This window comes from Trichomycterus rosablanca, chromosome 1 (genome assembly GCF_030014385.1).
Source record: "Trichomycterus rosablanca isolate fTriRos1 chromosome 1, fTriRos1.hap1, whole genome shotgun sequence".
NCBI lineage: Eukaryota > Metazoa > Chordata > Actinopteri > Siluriformes > Trichomycteridae > Trichomycterus > Trichomycterus rosablanca.
Genome location: NC_085988.1, coordinates 41,511,944 through 41,530,575, shown reverse-complemented (window position 1 = coordinate 41,530,575; position 18,632 = coordinate 41,511,944). Strand labels below are relative to the sequence as shown.

Sequence of the window (18,632 nt, the reverse complement as noted above, 5' to 3'; positions counted from 1 at the left end):
ACATTTATTTCTGTCCAGAGTTGCATACATTTTTCCCCAAGATCTAGTATTGATGATGGGAGATTTGGACCACTGCGCAAAGTCTTCTCCAGCACATCCCAAAGATTCTCAATGGGGTTCAGATCTGGACTGTGGTGGCCAATCCATGTGTGAAAATGATGTATCATGCTCCCTGAACCACTCTTTCACAGTTTGAGCCTGATGAATCATGGCATTGTCATCTTGGAATATGCCCGTGCCATCAGGGAAGAAAAAATCCATTGATGGAATAACCTGGTCGTTCAGTATATTCAGGTAGTCAGCTTACCTCATTCTTTGGGCACATAACTTTGCTGAACCTAGACCTGACCGACTGCAGCAACCCCAGATCATAGCACTACCTCCACAGGTTTGTACGGTAGGCACTAGGCATGATGGGTACAGCTGCCTCTCTTCTTACCCTGATGCACCCATCACTCTGGAACAGGGTAAATCTGGACTCATCAGACCACATGACCTTCTTCCATTGCTCCAGAGTCCAATCTTTATACCTCCTAGCAAATTGAAGTCGTTTTTGCCAGTTAGCCTCACTGACAAGTGGTTTACCTTAAGGCTACACAGCTGTTTAATCCCAATCCCTTGAGTTCCTTTCGCATTGTGTGTGTGGAAATGCTCTTACTTTCACTATTAAACATATCCCTGAGTTCTACTGAAGTTTTTCTACCATTTGATTTCACCAAACGTTTAAGTGATCGCCGATCACGATCATTCAGGATTTTTTTCCGACCACATTCCTTCCTCGAAGATGATGTTTCCCCACTGTCCTTCCACTTTTTAATAATGCGTTGGACAGTTCTTAACCCGATTTTAGTAGTTTCAGTAATCTCCTTAGATGTTTTCTCTGCTTGATGCATGCCAATAATTTGACCCTTCTGAAACAGATTAACATCTTTTCCACGACCACAGGATGTGTCTTTCCACATGGTTGTTTAACAAATGAGAAGCTACTCACTGCATTAGTTAGGGTTAAATAGCTAGCTAAAACATAATCACCCATGCAGTAATTATCCAATGGGAGGCTCTTACCTATTTGCTTAGTTAAATCCAGGTGGTGACCTTTTTTTTGGCCAGGCAGTGTATATTGCAGTTTATATACTGTATTTCCTTGTTGGTTCTGTAGTATATAAATAAATAAACACATCAGTTAATATATTTTTATGTATACAAAAAAGAATTCCAGAACTCCTGAATAAATATGTTTAGTTTTGCTATGATAAAAGCACAGTGTTGTGTAATGTTTCATGTAGTGTGTAATAACTGCGGTGTAGTGTTTATGCACTGGCTGGATGGCTGGATTTGTGTGTATTTTGACGGCAGTGTTTGGTTTTGAGCAAAGATAAAATAGTTGATTGTTTGATTTTGCAAGATAAGTCAGAGGGTTTGTGAATGTAGCTTACATTTTGGGATTTGTGTTTACTGTTTTGAGAAAAGGAGAGGACATTTCAGGAAATGTGTTTTAGCAACTCAAAAACTGTAAGGGACTTTCTATACGCTTTTCATTTTCCTCCTAGGGGGCGGAGTCTCCACTAAGGCACTGTCATGACGTATGACTGTGAGGCATCAGAAGGCATCAGGCGGCGTCTGTAGCCAATTGCGTGCTTGAAGAAAATCACGTGACGGTTGTTTTCTTTCTAGATGTTTTTTTTGCGCAGTGACAGTTCACCTCCAGTAGTTGAAGTGAGCGCCGGTGTTATGTTAAAATGAGCTGGAAATGCTTACAGAGCAGCGCGCTGTGTACAGGTCTGCATCTTTATATTTACATATTATCATTCTCTGTCTACATTAACCAGCTAACTGTTTATGCTAATTCAGCTAACTCTATTCTGCTCTACATAGCAACACTTAACAGTTAGCTTACTTAGCTAGTGTTAGCACAATATAATACTGAATATACAGGCAGTCTAATGACTAAGGTGTTTTTTTGAAGTGTCTTAATAAACACAACAAGTGTATCAGGTATCAAGTTCAAATTACACTTTGTAATTAGGGAAAATACAAAGTTTAGACACACCTTTTTGCGGGGACAAGACTTTTTGGTTGACATCTGAAGTAAAAGTAGTGAACACAACCTCTGTAGCAAATTATTTTAATAGCTTCTATTTTCTGGAAACTCTGAAACACATTTGCTTTATAACAAAGTAACTGTGGTTTAACTCATTCAGTGGTACTTAGAAACTCAACGTCAATTGGTTCTGGGAGTGGCGTTGAGTTTAAAAGGCGTCGAGTTTTAAGGTATTTTTTTTCCCATAAGGATGGATGGAAAACCTGTTAATGTGTTCCGTGGTCCTGTGGAACTGCATATAGTTTAGGCTTGTGTAAAATGATGTTGTTTTTGTCACTTATACACTGAAAATAACACAAATATAATATAAAAACACTGAAATACAATTAAAAACAGTTAAATACAATAAGACCTGCACTTCTTTATTGTTTCCTTATGCTTCTAGGGGCGGCACAGTGGCTTAGTGGGTAGCACTGTCGTCTCACAGCAAAAAGGTCCTGGGTTCGATCCCCGGGTGGGGCGGTCCGGGTCCTTTCTGTGCGGAGTTTGGATGTTCTCCCCGTGTCCGCGTGGGTTTCATCTGGGTGCTCCGGTTTCCTCCCAGAGTCCAAAAACATGCAGCTAGGCTAACTGGAGACACTAAATTGTCCTATATCCACCTAGCCGCTAAATGCACGAACCAGTGCATTGTAGTGTCGGCCCCAAGCCCGGATAAATAGGGAGGGTTGTGTCAGGAAGGGCATCCGGCGTAAAAATTGTGCCAAATCAATGCGGATCATGATCTGCCGAGAGCCGACCCCGCAACCGAACGGGACAAAGGCAGAGGAAAAAAACTAAACGTTTCCTTATGCTTCTTAGCCGTGGAGATGCTTGATCTTGGAATACCGTATTCTGTTCAGTAAAGGCACATTCACATGAGAAGCGGAACAATAGCTTTTGCACTGCTTTTTAACAATAAGCGCTTTAGACTCTCTCGAAAAAAAGCTGATTCTTACTATTTTTCAGAACCCCAAGCTATAAGACATGTTTAAAAGTGAAACAGAAGAAAAATCCAGCTAAACACAGATACATGTAGACGCTTTTGGAGTGTATTTGACGGTTATTCCACACAAATGCAGATTTGTCTCATATGCGCACTCTGATGATGTTTCTCTGCACCACTTAAGCCAAGCTCTGAACAAAGCAACTGGTTACTGTTAATTTGAAATTAAATAAATAATTAGAAAAAAGGGTTAAAGGGAAACGTTGAGTTTAAGGGTACAGATTTCTTCATGAAGGGCGTTGAGTTTCAAAGATTTTGAGTTTAGGGGACGTTGAGTTACAAGGCACTACTGTACTTGGACACACTTAACTAAGTGCCTTAGTTAAGTTATGCCTTAACTGACTTGTTGGTCTTGTTAGATGAATTATTAGGAGATGTCAGCTAATAATTATTTCTGAAGGTTATGTTTTCTCTGACTTTAGGAGGGTATAAAGGTGCAATTACTTTTGTTCACTAGTCGATGTGCCTGCACTAGGGGTTGAGCATATTTCTTGGTGCATGATACGGCTGTCTGTAAAGATGCGGCATCAAGTGGCATGGCAGTGGAACTGGCATCGACTAATTTGGGTGATAATTTGGGTAGAAAAGCAAAAAAATCTTTAAATACAACAGCCAAAATAACTTAAATACATACCAAACTTATACCAAAATACACATTGAATACTAATAATCTATCTTTTATAGCAAAGACAAATCATGCCTACAGGGAATTAAAGGACTTGCTAAGCTGATAAATTTGTTTTTTTGTTTTTTTTAAATATAGGTATCTCTGTGCAAGTATAAGAATGTGTCTCACAAATGTACACTGAACTGAAAGCATGACCTTTAGATGGATTCCAGATTCCTATTTACTGTCCCTCAATAGGGGCATATACTTGTGGCACAAACATGGACAGAGGTTTGTGACTCTCCTTTCCCCCCAGATGTCTAGTCCACCTGTTAGACTTTTTGTCAAAAGGCCTGTCATCTATAGAGTGCGAGACAGCCATCATTACTGGAAGCATTTCCACAACCAGAAGAGTAGAACACGGAGGCAATGTCCATGCCATATTAGTTTCCTTAGGCACAAACTTTTGCCGTGCACCAGCATTTCTAATTTTACTACCTCAGCCTGTCGTGGTTCCAATGATCTGAGTTATCGCATGTTACGACTAAAAAGCACTTTAAAGTCTTTATTAAAAGTTGTAAGTGGAACGCAAGCAGAGATTTTCTCCAAGATAGCACGACTAAAGCCCGGTGTCAGGACAGAGAAAGAAGAAGTAAGTGTAAAGACAGCACCAATTCAAGATCAAAAGAATGGACCTGTTTCAGCAGCTACAGTTACACTTGTACCTCAAACAGCATCACGGACGTCATCGCCAAGCACAATACTCAGTCCCACCAAATCATCCTTTGGGCCATCCCAATCAGTCCAGAAACCAAAGGAAATAAAAAACAAAAAGTCTGTGAATAACAATACCACTACAGTAAGTGGTAAAGCTGCAGCACCTCAGACTAAATCAGATGGAACGACATCTCCACCTGACAGCTCAATGGCCTACAAGCAAGCAACTCCTCTCTTTCACCCAGGTTCTTTCAGTGTCAGTCTAGATGAAACCTACAATTACCTAGCACATCATGTGAATTCATATTTTGGCAAATTCACTATGGCAGAACAGAAAAAGGAAGACACCAAAGACTTCTTTAACCAGCCGTCCACTTTCTTGCATGGCCCGTCTAACCAGAACATTAATCACATATCCAGGAATTTGTCTCAGAATGACCAGACGTCAAGTTCTCCTTCATCTCCCAAAAAAAGTCTGGGACAGTACCTGGCATACAAACCTACTGTTCAGGCCTTTGTGGGGAACTACATAGCTCCACTTGTTCCCAAGTTTAGGACAGAACAAAAAAATGCCCTAGCAGAGACAGAGAAATCTCTTTCTAACGAAGACTCTTCAAAGCAGATGGAAACAGCTGAGAACAAAGAACAGAAAGCAGCAGAAGAAAAGGCCAAAAGACTACTGCTTCAAAGAGAGAAGGTAACAAGTAGCCTTTTATGCTAACGTTTAACAACCTCTTTTATTTATTGTAAGAAAAATTAAATATGGTACATATGCAGATTGTACACAAAGCTGATCCGCATATGAACTCGCCTCGTGCAGGTGAAAAAAAAAAAAAATTAATAATACAAGTCAAAAAAAGTATACATAAACTCATTTAACACAAATAAAACTATGTATCTGAAGATCCACAAGGAGTGTTAATACATTAAGTGATTTAAGTTTTTTGTGTATTTCACAGGCTATTTGTAAAAAATCTGTATTTTCAGATAGGCCTGAGATACATATATATATACAGTATATATATACAGTGTATCACAAAAGTGAGTACACCCCTCACATTTCTGCAAATATTTCATTATATCTTTTCATGGGACAACACTATAGACATGAAACTTGGATATAACTTAGAGTAGTCAGTGTACAACTTGTGTAGCAGTGTAGATTTACTGTCTTCTGAAAATAACTCAACACACAGCCATTAATGTCTAAATAGCTGGCAACATAAGTGAGTACACCCCACAGTGAACATGTCCAAATTGTGCCCAAATGTGTCGTTGTCCCTCCCTGGTGTCATGTGTCAAGGTCCCAGGTGTAAATGGGTAGCAGGGCTGTTAAATCTGGTGTTTTGGGTACAATTCTCTCATACTGGCCACTGGATATTCAACATGGCACCTCATGGCAAAGAACTCTCTGAGGATGTGAGAAATAGAATTGTTGCTCTCCACAAAGATGGCCTGGGCTATAAGAAGATTGCTAACACCCTGAAACTGAGCTACAGCATGGTGGCCAAGGTCATACAGCGGTTTTCCAGGACAGGTTCCACTCGGAACAGGCTTCGCCAGGGTCGACCAAAGAAGTTGAGTCCACGTGTTCGGCGTCATATCCAGAGGTTGGCTTTAAAAAATAGACACATGAGTGCTGCCAGCATAGCTGCAGAGGTTGAAGACGTGGGAGGTCAGCCTGTCAGTGCTCAGACCATACGCCGCACACTGCATCAACTCGGTCTGCATGGTCGTCATCCCAGAAGGAAGCTGACGCACAAGAAAGCCCGCAAACAGTTTGCTGAAGACAAGCAGTCCAAGAACATGGATTACTGGAATGCCCTGTGGTCTGACGAGACCAAGATAAACTTGTTTGGCTCAGATGGTGTCCAGCATGTGTGGCGGCGCCCTGGTGAGAAGTACCAAGACAACTGTATCTTGCCTACAGTCAAGCATGGTGGTGGTAGCATCATGGTCTTGGGCTGCATGAGTGTTGCTGGCATTGGGAAGCTGCAGTTCATTGAGGGAAACATGAATTCCAACATGTACTGTGACATTCTGAAACAGAGCATGATCCCCTCCCTTCGAAAACTGGGCCTCATGGCAGTTTTCCAACAGGATAGCGACCCCAAACACAACCTCCAAGATGACAACTGCCTTGCTGAGGAAGCTGAAGGTAAAGGTGATGGACTAAACCCAATTGAGCACCTGTGGCGCATCCTCAAGTGGAAGGTGGAGGAGTTCAAGGTGTCTAACATCCACCAGCTCCGTGATGTCATCATGGAGGAGTGGAAGAGGATTCCAGTAGCAACCTGTGCAGCTCTGGTGAATTCCATGCCCAGGAGGGTTAAGGCAGTGCTGGATAATAATGGTGGTCACACAAAATATTGACACTTTGGGCACAATTTGGACATGTTCACTGTGGGGTGTACTCACTTATGTTGCCAGCCATTTAGACATTAATGGCTGTGTGTTGAGTTATTTTCAGAAGACAGTAAATCTACACTGCTATACAAGTTGTACACTGACTACTCTAAGTTATATCCAAGTTTCATGTCTATAGTGTTGTCCCATGAAAAGATATAATGAAATATTTGCAGAAATGTGAGGGGTGTACTCACTTTTGTGATACACTGTATATATATATATATATATATATATATATATATATATATATATATATATGTATATATATATATATATATAGGGTTAGTTTTATTTACATTGCCTTGCAATGTCTATTTTGTAACAATTGTGCATGTCAGGCTCAGGGATATAATAAATGTTTACTCGTAGTGCACATAAAGACCTGTGTGATTTTGCCAAATCATTATAGCCAGACAACTGGTTTGAGTACCCACCGACAGTGGTCTGAGAGAGGAAAAAGCTACAAGATGCCAGAGGACATGAAGGCTATGATGTTTGGGGACAGACTATTAACAGGGTTACTGTGGCTCAAATTGTAGATCATTTGAATACTGGTGATGAGGTAAATATGTCACGACACACAATGTATAGAACCATTCTGTGTATGGGGCTGTGCAGTCACAGGCCAGTCAAGGTGCCTGTTCTTACTCTTGTCCGCTGTTGAAAAGAAGCTACAGTGGGCACACAGACATCCAAACTGAACATTGAAGCAATAGAAAAAGGTCAAATGATCCAACAAAACCTTATAAACTTTATGTTTTTAGAAATTATTTTGTTTCAGTGTTTAACGAAACACTGTTTTGTTCCTATTCATCCTTCTAAAGTTTTGTACCTAATTTAGTCTAAAAACGTTTCATTTTTTGTTGTTCAGTGTGACAAATATGCAACAAAGAAAATTTGAAATGATTTAGGCAGTAACCAAATTTAATTTATTAATATTTACTATTTATTAAAATATATGAGTAGATTGTAAATGTATTGTGTCCTTTCCTCTTCAAGATCATTGCGAGGGTAAGCGTGGACAATCGGACCCGAGCTCTTGTCCAAGCTTTGCGCAGAGCATCAGATGTGAGGCTTTATATAAGCAGGGTGGAGGAGCTAAGCTATCATTTGCTAGAGTTTCCTGAGACCAGACTAGTGGCTGTTAAGGTAAACCACTTAAGTTTTACCCTGTTCAGTTCACATTCACTTACTTTAAAACATATACAACACATACAACAGGCTGTATGAATGTACTTTTATGCTACCGTAAGCATCAGATTGCTTCCATTCTTAACATTACAAAGCGGCGGTTCATAAAAACAAAATTATGGAAATTGGGGATAACAAAAGCTACAGACTATCAGAGTTTCAAAATGACTCCATTAACCAGGATGACCACTCATTCAAATGTCACTCAAAAACTGCATGATGCCATCAAGTGGCCTACTAAAAGAATGGCAATTGGCTGCTGGGGTAGTGCCCAGTGAGGATGTTTTGAAACAGACTTAGGGCACAGTAGTAAAACCTACAAATAAAACATTTAGCAATGAGAAGCAAAGAAAAGCCAGTATAGGGTTTATTAATGACCATAAAGATTATATAGTAATGGACTGGAGTGAAGTCATTTTCTTTGAAGAGTCTAATTTTCAGCTTATCCCAACACCTTGTCATCTAATGGTTAAACAGGGATCTGGAGAAGCCTACAAGCTACAGTATCTCACAGTCACTGTGAAATTTGGTGAAGGATTGGAAAAATAGATTGGAAATGCATTCCAACTAAGCTAATCAACTTTATTAATGTATTCTTTTATGTATTTTGATATGCAGTTGCTTGCATATACAAATATAACACAATAAAAAAAACACTCATTTCATTTCATTCTGGTGCTGCATGTCAGCCATGATGCTATTTTGTTTACTGGGACAAAAGATTTTAAAGTCCAACAATCTAAAAACAAATTTAAATAACCTTTCAGCAGGCATATACATACAGTATCATTGTCTTCTAAGATTCATTTTCAGATCATTTTCAAATCAAAGCAAAATCAACATGTGGCTACTACTTTTGCTATTTGTTGCAGTGATGTGGTTTTGAGCTGCTCTTTGTATTGCCTTTGTGTTTGTGTTAGTGTAAATATGCATCCATGTGTGCTATCTTCTGATCAGGAAAAGGTGATTCCATGCCTGCTTCGCCTGCGACAGGCCAACGATCCATCCCTAAAGGCAGCAGTCAGAGAGGCTCTCACTCTGGTGGGCTACACTGACCCAGTAAAGAGCAGAGGAATACGCATACTCACCATCGATGGTGGGGGAACAAGGTCTGATCTCTAATCCTTACTGGTGAATAAACCACAATATTTACAATATAGCACCAAGCTTTGCTTTGCACTATTTTGTCCTTGCTATTGTCTGTTTTTGTGTATTTTTAAATTTAGGGGACTCGTTGCCCTTCAGACTTTACAAAAGCTGGAAGAGCTGTCTGGAAAACCAATTTATCAGCTTTTTGATTACATTTGTGGAGTGAGCACAGGTACAAAAGTCTTCAGTTCTTAATGTTAAATGCTTTATTAAAATGAGAACAATATGCTGAAAAATAAGACTAAACATTCTCCCTCATATATATATATATATATACAGTGTATCACAAAAGTGAGTACACCCCTCACATTTCTGCAGATATTTAAGTATATCTTTTCATGGGACAACACTGACAAAATGACACTTTGACACAATGAAAAGTAGTCTGTGTGCAGCTTATATAACAGTGTAAATTTATTCTTCCCTCAAAATAACTCGATATACAGCCATTAATGTCTAAACCACCGGCAACAAAAGTGAGTACACCCCTTAGTGAAAGTTCCTGAAGTGTCAATATTTTGTGTGGCCACCATTATTTCCCAGAACTGCCTTAACTCTCCTGGGCATGGAGTTTACCAGAGCTTCACAGGTTGCCACTGGAATGCTTTTCCACTCCTCCATGACGACATCACGGAGCTGGCGGATATTCGAGACTTTGCGCTCCTCCACCTTCCGCTTGAGGATGCCCCAAAGATGTTCTATTGGGTTTAGGTCTGGAGACATGCTTGGCCAGTCCATCACCTTTACCCTCAGCCTCTTCAATAAAGCAGTGGTCGTCTTAGAGGTGTGTTTGGGGTCATTATCATGCTGGAACACTGCCCTGCGAACCAGTTTCCGGAGGGAGGGGATCATGCTCTGCTTCAGTATTTCACAGTACATATTGGAGTTCATGTGTCCCTCAATGAAATGTAACTCCCCAACACCTGCTGCACTCATGCAGCCCCAGACCATGGCATTCCCACCACCATGCTTGACTGTAGGCATGACACACTTATCTTTGTACTCCTCACCTGATTGCCGCCACACATGCTTGAGACCATCTGAACCAAACAAATTAATCTTGGTCTCATCAGACCATAGGACATGGTTCCAGTAATCCATGTCCTTTGTTGACATGTCTTCAGCAAACTGTTTGTGGGCTTTCTTGTGTAGAGACTTCAGAAGAGGCTTCCTTCTGGGGTGACAGCCATGCAGACCAATTTGATGTAGTGTGCGGCGTATGGTCTGAGCACTGACAGGCTGACCCCCCACCTTTTCAATCTCTGCAGCAATGCTGACAGCACTCCTGCGCCTATCTTTCAAAGACAGCAGTTGCATGTGACGCTGAGCACGTGCACTCAGCTTCTTTGGACGACCAACGCGAGGTCTGTTCTGAGTGGACCCTGCTCTTTTAAAACGCTGGATGATCTTGGCCACTGTGCTGCAGCTCAGTTTCAGGGTGTTGGCAATCTTCTTGTAGCCTTGGCCATCTTCATGTAGCGCAACAATTCGTCTTTTAAGATCCTCAGAGAGTTCTTTGCCATGAGGTGCCATGTTGGAAATTTCAGTGACCAGTATGAGAGAGTGTGAGAGCTGTACTACTAAATTGAACACACCTGCTCCCTATGCACACTTGAGACCTAGTAACACTAACAAATCACATGACATTTTGGAGGGAAAATGACAAGCAGTGCTCAATTTGGACATTTAGGGGTGTAGTCTCTTAGGGGTGTACTCACTTTTGTTGCTGGTGGTTTAGACATTAATGGCTGTATATTGAGTTATTTTGAGGGAAGAATAAATTTACACTGTTATATAAGCTGCACACAGACTACTTTTCATTGTGTCAAAGTGTCATTTTGTCAGTGTTGTCCCATGAAAAGATATACTTAAATATCTGCAGAAATGTGAGGGGTGTACTCACTTTTGTGATACACTGTATATATATAATGCACTAGAGTGTATATATATACATATACTGTAAATATATATATATATATATATATATATATATATACAGTGTATCACGAAAGTGAGTACACCCCTCACATTTCTGCAAATATTTCATTATATCTTTTCATGGGACAACACTATAGACATGAAACTTGGATATAACTAAGAGTAGTCAGTGTACAGCTTGTATAGCAGTGTAGATTTACTGTCTTCTGAAAATAACTCAACACACAGCCATTAATGTCTAAATAGCTGGCAACATAAGTGAGTACACCCCACAGTGAACATGTCCAAATTGAGCCTAAAGTGTCAATATTTTGTGTGACCACCATTATTATCACTGCCTTAACCCTCCTGGGCATGGAATTCACCAGAGCTGCACAGGTTGCTACTGGAATCCTCTTCCACTCCTCCGTGATGACATCACGGAGCTGGTGGATGTTAGACACCTTAAACTCCTCCACCTTCCACTTGAGGATGCGCCACAGGTGCTCAATTGGGTTTAGTCCATCACCTTTACCTTCAGCTTCCTCAGCAAGGCAGTTGTCATCTTGGAGGTTGTGTTTGGGGTCGTTATCCTGTTGGAAAACTGCCATGAGGCCCAGTTTTCGAAGGGAGGGGATCATGCTCTGTTTCAGAATGTCACAGTACATGTTGGAATTCATGTTTCCCTCAATGAACTGCAGCTCCCCAGTGCCAGCAACACTCATGCAGCCCAAGACCATGATGCTACCACCACCATGCTTGACTGTAGGCAAGATACAGTTGTCTTGGTACTTCTCACCAGGGCGCCGCCACACATGCTGGACACCATCTGAGCCAAACAAGTTTATCTTGGTCTCGTCAGACCACAGGGCAGTCCAGTAATCCATGTTCTTGGACTGCTTGTCTTCAGCAAACTGTTTGCTGGCTTTCTTGTGCGTCAGCTTCCTTCTGGGATGACGACCATGCAGACCGAGTTGATGCAGTGTGCGGCGTATGGTCTGAGCACTGACAGGCTGACCTCCCACGTGTTCAACCTCTGCAGCAATGCTGGCAGCACTCATGTGTCTATTTTTTAAAGCCAACCTCTGGATATGACGCCGAACACGTGGACTCAACTTCTTTGGTCGACCCTGGCGAAGCCTGTTCCGAGTGGAACCTGTCCTGGAAAAGCGCTGTATGACCTTGGCCACCATGCTGTAGCTCAGTTTCAGGGTGTTAGCAATCTTCTTATAGCCCAGGCCATCTTTGTGGAGAGCAACAATTCTATTTCTCACATCCTCAGAGAGTTCTTTGCCATGAGGTGCCATGTTGAATATCCAGTGGCCAGTATGAGAGAATTGTACCCAAAACACCAAATTTAACAGCCCTGCTCCCCATTTACACCTGGGACCTTGACACATGACACCAGGGAGGGACAACGACACATTTGGGCACAATTTGGACATGTTCACTGTGGGGTGTACTCACTTATGTTGCCAGCTATTTAGACATTAATGGCTGTGTGTTGAGTTATTTTCAGAAGACAGTAAATCTACACTGCTATACAAGCTGTACACTGACTATTCTAAGTTATATCCAAGTTTCATGTCTATAGTGTTGTCCCATGAAAAGATATAATGAAATATTTGCAGAAATGTGAGGGGTGTACTCACTTTTGTGATACACTGTATATATATATATATATATATATATATATATATATATATATATATATATATTAGGGCTGTCAAACGATTAAAATTTTTAATCGCGATTAATCTCAGAATTTCATATAGTTAATCGCGATTAATCGCATAAAAAAAAATCTGTGTAAATGTTATAGAAAACAAGGATTTTTAAGTGAAATGTTACAATTAAAATGGTGAACACATTTTATGCTAAATGTACTTCTGTTAAAAACTGCTGGGACAAGAGAAAACTGTAAGGGAGTTTTATTCACTCACATACTAGGTAGTAATACTATCCAATGGTTTGATGGACGTTTCTACACGAAGTGAGTGTGTTTTGACCCTTTGGGGCTTCCATAGTTCATGGACAACGTGCTTGACTCAGCTGTCCGGTATTCTTTACCGTAACAGAATAAGTTAATAAAGTGTTCTGCTCCCGACAACTTGTGAATATAGCGTGTATTTATTTCTTTATTATGCAAGTGCAGATGCTACGACGCTCTTTTACATTTTGTTAACAAACCGCAAATGAAAAACGGTGACATGTCCGACATTAAAACGTTTGTTCTACCAGTCAAGTCTCAACATGAACTAGAATTTGCGTTAATGGCACTATTTATCTTAATCGCGTTAAATTGAGATTGCGTTAATGCGTTATTATCGCGTTAACTTCGACAGCCCTAATATATATATATATATATACAGTGTATCACAAAAGTGAGTACACCCTTCACATTTCTGCAGATATTTAAGTATATCTTTTCATGGGACAACACTGACAAAATGACACTTTGACACAATGAAAAGTAGTCTGTGTGCAGCTTATATAACAGTGTAAATTTATTCTTCCCTCAAAATAACTCAATATACAGCCATTAATGTCTAAACCACCGGCAACAAAAGTGAGTACACCCCTTAGTGAAAGTTCCTGAAGTGTCAATATTTTGTGTGGCCACCATTATTTCCCAGAACTGCCTTAACTCTCCTGGGCATGGAGTTTACCAGAGCTTCACAGGTTGCCACTGGAATGCTTTTCCACTCCTCCATGACGACATCACGGAGCTGGCGGATATTCGAGACTTTACGCTCCTCCACCTTCCGCTTGAGGATGCCCCAAAGATGTTCTATTGGGTTTAGGTCTGGAGACATGCTTGGCCAGTCCATCACCTTTACCCTCAGCCTCTTCAATAAAGCAGTGGTCGTCTTAGAGGTGTGTTTGGGGTCATTATCATGCTGGAACACTGCCCTGCGACCCAGTTTCCGGAGGGAGGGGATCATGCTCTGCTTCAGTATTTCACAGTACATATTGGAGTTCATGTGTCCCTCAATGAAATGTAACTCCCCAACACCTGCTGCACTCATGCAGCTTTAGACCATGGCATTCCCACCACCATGCTTGACTGTAGGCATGACACACTTATCTTTGTACTCCTCACCTGATTGCCGCCACACATGCTTGAGACCATCTGAACCAAACAAATTAATCTTGGTCTCATCAGACCATAGGACATGGTTCCAGTAATCCATGTCCTTTGTTGACATGTCTTCAGCAAACTGTTTGCGGACTTTCTTGTGTAGAGACTTCAGAAGAGGCTTCCTTCTGGGGTGACAGCCATGCAGACCAATTTGATGTAGTGTGCGGCGTATGGTCTGAGCACTGACAGGCTGACCCCCCACCTTTTCAATCTCTGCAGCAATGCTGACAGCACTCCTGCGCCTATCTTTCAAAGACAGCAGTTGGATGTGACGCTGAGCACGTGCACTCAGCTTCTTTGGACGACCAACGCGAGGTCTGTTCTGAGTGGACTCTGCTCTTTTAAAATGCTGGATGATCTTGGCCACTGTGCTGCAGCTCAGTTTCAGGGTGTTGGCAATCTTCTTGTAGCCTTGGCCATCTTCATGTAGCGCAACAATTCGTCTTTTAAGATCCTCAGAGAGTTCTTTGCCATGAGGTGCCATGTTGGAACTTTCAGTGACCAGTATGAGAGAGTGTGAAAGCTGTACTACTAAATTGAACACACCTGCTCCCTATGCACACCTGAGACCTAGTAACACTAACAAATCACATGACATTTTGGAGGGAAAATGACAAGCAGTGCTCAATTTGGACATTTAGGGGTGTAGTCTCTTAGGGGTGTACTCACTTTTGTTGCCGGTGGTTTAGACATTAATGGCTGTATATTGAGTTATTTTGAGGGAAGAATAAATTTACACTGTTATATAAGCTGCACACAGACTACTTTTCATTGTGTCAAAGTGTCATTTTGTCAGTGTTGTCCCATGAAAAGATATACTTAAATATCTGCAGAAATGTGAGGGGTGTACTTACTTTTGTGATACACTGTATATATATATTAGGGCTGTCAAACGATTAAATTTTTTAATCGCAATTAATCTCAGAATTTCATATAGTTAATCGCGATTAATCGCATTAAATAAAATCTGTAAATGTTATAGAAAACAAGGATTTTTAAGTGAAATGTTACAATTAAAATGGTGAATACATTTTATGCTAAATGTACTTATGTTAAAAACTGCTGGGACAAGAGAAAACTGTAAGGGAGTTTTATTCACTCACATACTAGGCAGTAATACTATCCAGCAGAGACCCTTGACTTCGTATAAATGTCAGATTGTAGGTTAGAATTTCTCCATCAGCAAACATTGTAGATCAGCGGTGCTTTAGGTGGGATAAGGCGTAGTTATTGTAACAGACTTTTCTGTGCTTGTATCGTGACAATGGTTTGATGGACGTTTCTACACGAAGTGAGTGTGTTTTGACCCTTTGGGGCTTCCATAGTTCATGGACTAGCGTGCTTGACTCCTGGTATTCAGTGCCGTAACAGATTAAGTTAATAAAGTGTTTTGCTCCCGACAACTTGTGAATATACCGTGTATTTATTTCTTTATTATGCAAGTGCATCCCTACGACGCTCAGTTATATTATTTTAACAAACCGCAAATGAACAACGGTGGCAAGTCCGACATTAAAACGTTGGTTCTACCAGTCAAGTCTCAACATGAACTAGAATTCGCGTTAACGGCACTATTTTTTTTAAATCGCGTTAAATTGAGATCGCGTTAATGTGTTATTATCGCGTTAACTTCGACAGCCCTAATATATATATATACTGTATATACTCTAGTGCATTATTTTGAACAGCATTATAGCATTATTTTGTATATAGCGACAGTGGTAGCCAAGTGGTTAGAACAGTGGCTGCCCCTGAATAAAGAATGTTATTGTTCTTTGCACATGTATAAGTACATTTGACAAACAAAGGCTTTCATCTACCCTACGTTATCATTATCCTATTATTCTATTTGCTGTGACAGTCAATACCTTAATTGCAATGCTCCTTATGACCACCTGGAGGAGCGTTTTACCATTATTTAGCTTATTGGGGGTTTTTTTCCAGACCACCCTTCAGTCTTCGTCTGGTTCTCTGAATTGAATTAGCAAGTAATGCTCTAACCACATAAAAATCTGTATTTTCTTGTACTCACCTTAATTTTGGTACTCCACTTCTGCATTTCTAGAATGGTGGATGCTGTCAAAGTGACATATGTAGGATTTTTTTTGCACAGTAAACCATGCTGGCAAAGCTCCAATGCTCATGGTGTGCGTAGGTCATTGAGAGGGGCGTAGACCTAATGTTCTGGCATAGAGCTTCTGAGTGGTAGCTGGTCACCAGATAAGTTCCCGGTTCAAAAGAGGAACATAGTTTGTTTAATTTTCTAGCACTGCTTGATAGGCACATACAGGTTCATTTCATTTCATCAACTGCTTTATCCTGGTCAGGGTCAGGAAGACAGGAATACCCTGGACAGGAATACCCAGGAATACCCTGGACAGGGAGCCAGTCTATGTCAGGTCACCCCCCTTCTAAAAAAACAATCATGTCTGTGTAGATTCCAAACCAGGTAGGCTGGTGTAATAGACCACTGTGTCACCTAATCGCCCACAGACACAGAAAAAAAAACTATTTTAAAATATTTTTATGAAGACGTTTGTATAAAATTGAGAGTGCTTTCAGGACTTAAGCATCATCACTGACAGAGGCCTATGCAATGCAATTAAACTCATTTGACGTAATATTTTTTTCACTACTTTTAACCTAATTTGAGGACAGGTAAGGCCAGAACTGCATAGGAACACCAACTGTTTTCCAGTAGAACCAGACCTATAGCCACTCTGACCAGGATTAAGCGGTGGATAAAAAATATTTGCTGTTTGCACACTGATGGCTGTGTTTGCTTCTCTAAAGGGGCCATATTAGGATTCATGCTGGGTGTGTTTCATATTCCTCTGAATGAGTGTGAGGAGCTCTACAGGAAGCTAGGCTCTGATGTCTTCAGGCGGAATGTCATCGTGGGTACTGTGAAAATGGGCTGGAGTCATGCCTTCTATGACAGCGAGATCTGGGAGAAAGTTTTGAAGTAAGGGCATGTTTTACATTATATTATTAGTTTTACACTGCAGTGTAGTTCTACATAAATCGACATTTATATAGATTTATCTACACACCAGCGCCGAGATTCTAAGTTCCCGGGTTCAAATCTCGGCTCTGCTACCGGTCGACTGGGAGCCCTCTAGCAGGCACAATTGGCTAATGCCAGACAAAATTGGCCTCCAGTCAGCTGGGTGGGAAAAGATGCTGTGTAAGGACTTTAGTTGCCCAGGGGCGCCTGTACAGAAAGTGAAGAAGCGCAGAGATCGGGTTGTGGCTCTCCGTACAGGAAGCCGACCTCAGGCACAAATCCACCCAAGTATGGGAGAATAAGAAGGGATTGGTGGACTGTGCATACATTAGAGGGAGTGTGTGTTAGGCAAATATACACCCTCCTTAGACGCCATCGGGGTCCCCAGCAGTGGATTAGGAGAAAAAGGGGGAAAATGAAATCTACATTAATTGTTGAGGTAGAGTATTTTTAACCATGGTGAATATTCCAAATATAGTAGTTAACCATTACATAATCATTAAATAGAATAAATATTTTAAATGAGCTTTATTTAATATTTCATATTCATCAGCAACGGCTGTATTTCTGAATGCATTTGTTCTAATGTTTGTTCTTATTTTGCTCACAGGGAAAAAATGGGCTCTGACCTTCTAATTGAAACGTCAAGAAATCCTGATTGTCCAAAGGTTAGTGCATGAGATGAGTTTTCTGTTTCAGATTTATGCATAGCAACTGCAACAGAACCTAAAATCCATTTTATCTTACCTCTATCAGGTGGCAGCAGTGAGCACAGTGGTTAACAGGGGCACACCACTGAAAGCATATGTATTCAGAAACTACAACTTGCCGGTAGGCGTGCGCTCCCACTACAGAGGCAGCTGCCAGCACAAGCTCTGGGAAGCGATCAGAGCTTCCTCAGCTGCTCCTGGCTATTTCCAGGAGTTTGCACTGGGCACTGACTTACATCAGGTAGGATCAAATGTCTCACACATTCTTCCTGACAAGAGTAAGCGGGCACAAAACAACCTTAAATCGTGTTGTGTGTAAATAGGTCTCCAAAACAAAATGAAGTCAGTCTTGTAATAAAAAGGGTTTCTATCTCTGCAGTACTTTGGAGTCAAGTTGATACTAAACAATTGGTTGTCCAGATTTTGATCTCAACTGCGCTCTATTCTGGAGTGAGGGCATTTTGATGTGGGAACCCACACAGCAGTTCATTTTTCTAATCATTCAGAACTGAAGGTCATTCTTAGATGAACCATCCGATTAAAAAAAAAAAAGTTTCATTGTTATAAATTAAAAGTTTGTTCTAAATGGGTGTTGTTTTTTCAGTTTTCCTAGGTGTCTCTTTTACAATGTGCTTAATATCATGTATTCCATTTGTACTACTGGCCTTAATAGTTTAGTAGTAAAGGGATAACAGCAGTG

At 40.8% G+C, this 18,632-nt stretch overlaps 1 protein-coding gene across 3 annotated transcripts in view; it reads left to right on the top strand.

Moving 5' to 3' along the window:
- Window positions 1-1,697: 1,697 nt before the first annotated feature.
- Window positions 1,698-18,632, top strand: part of LOC134311353 (calcium-independent phospholipase A2-gamma-like) — a 39,586-nt gene continuing 22,651 nt past the window's right edge. For 2 of the 3 annotated variants that reach the window (XM_062992994.1, XM_062993002.1), the window contains exons 1-8: window positions 1,698-1,779; window positions 3,847-5,104; window positions 7,816-7,965; window positions 8,965-9,116; window positions 9,234-9,328; window positions 17,009-17,180; window positions 17,833-17,890; window positions 17,979-18,173. In XM_062992994.1, coding sequence (XP_062849064.1) covers window positions 3,902-5,104; window positions 7,816-7,965; window positions 8,965-9,116; window positions 9,234-9,328; window positions 17,009-17,180; window positions 17,833-17,890; window positions 17,979-18,173 — 2,025 coding nt within the window. In that variant the 5' untranslated portion in view covers window positions 1,698-1,779; window positions 3,847-3,901. Of the gene's footprint in view, window positions 1,780-3,846; window positions 5,105-7,815; window positions 7,966-8,964; window positions 9,117-9,233; window positions 9,329-17,008; window positions 17,181-17,832; window positions 17,891-17,978; window positions 18,174-18,311; window positions 18,445-18,632 lie in introns of those variants that run through there. The other variant, XM_062993011.1, reaches the window with a different exon arrangement.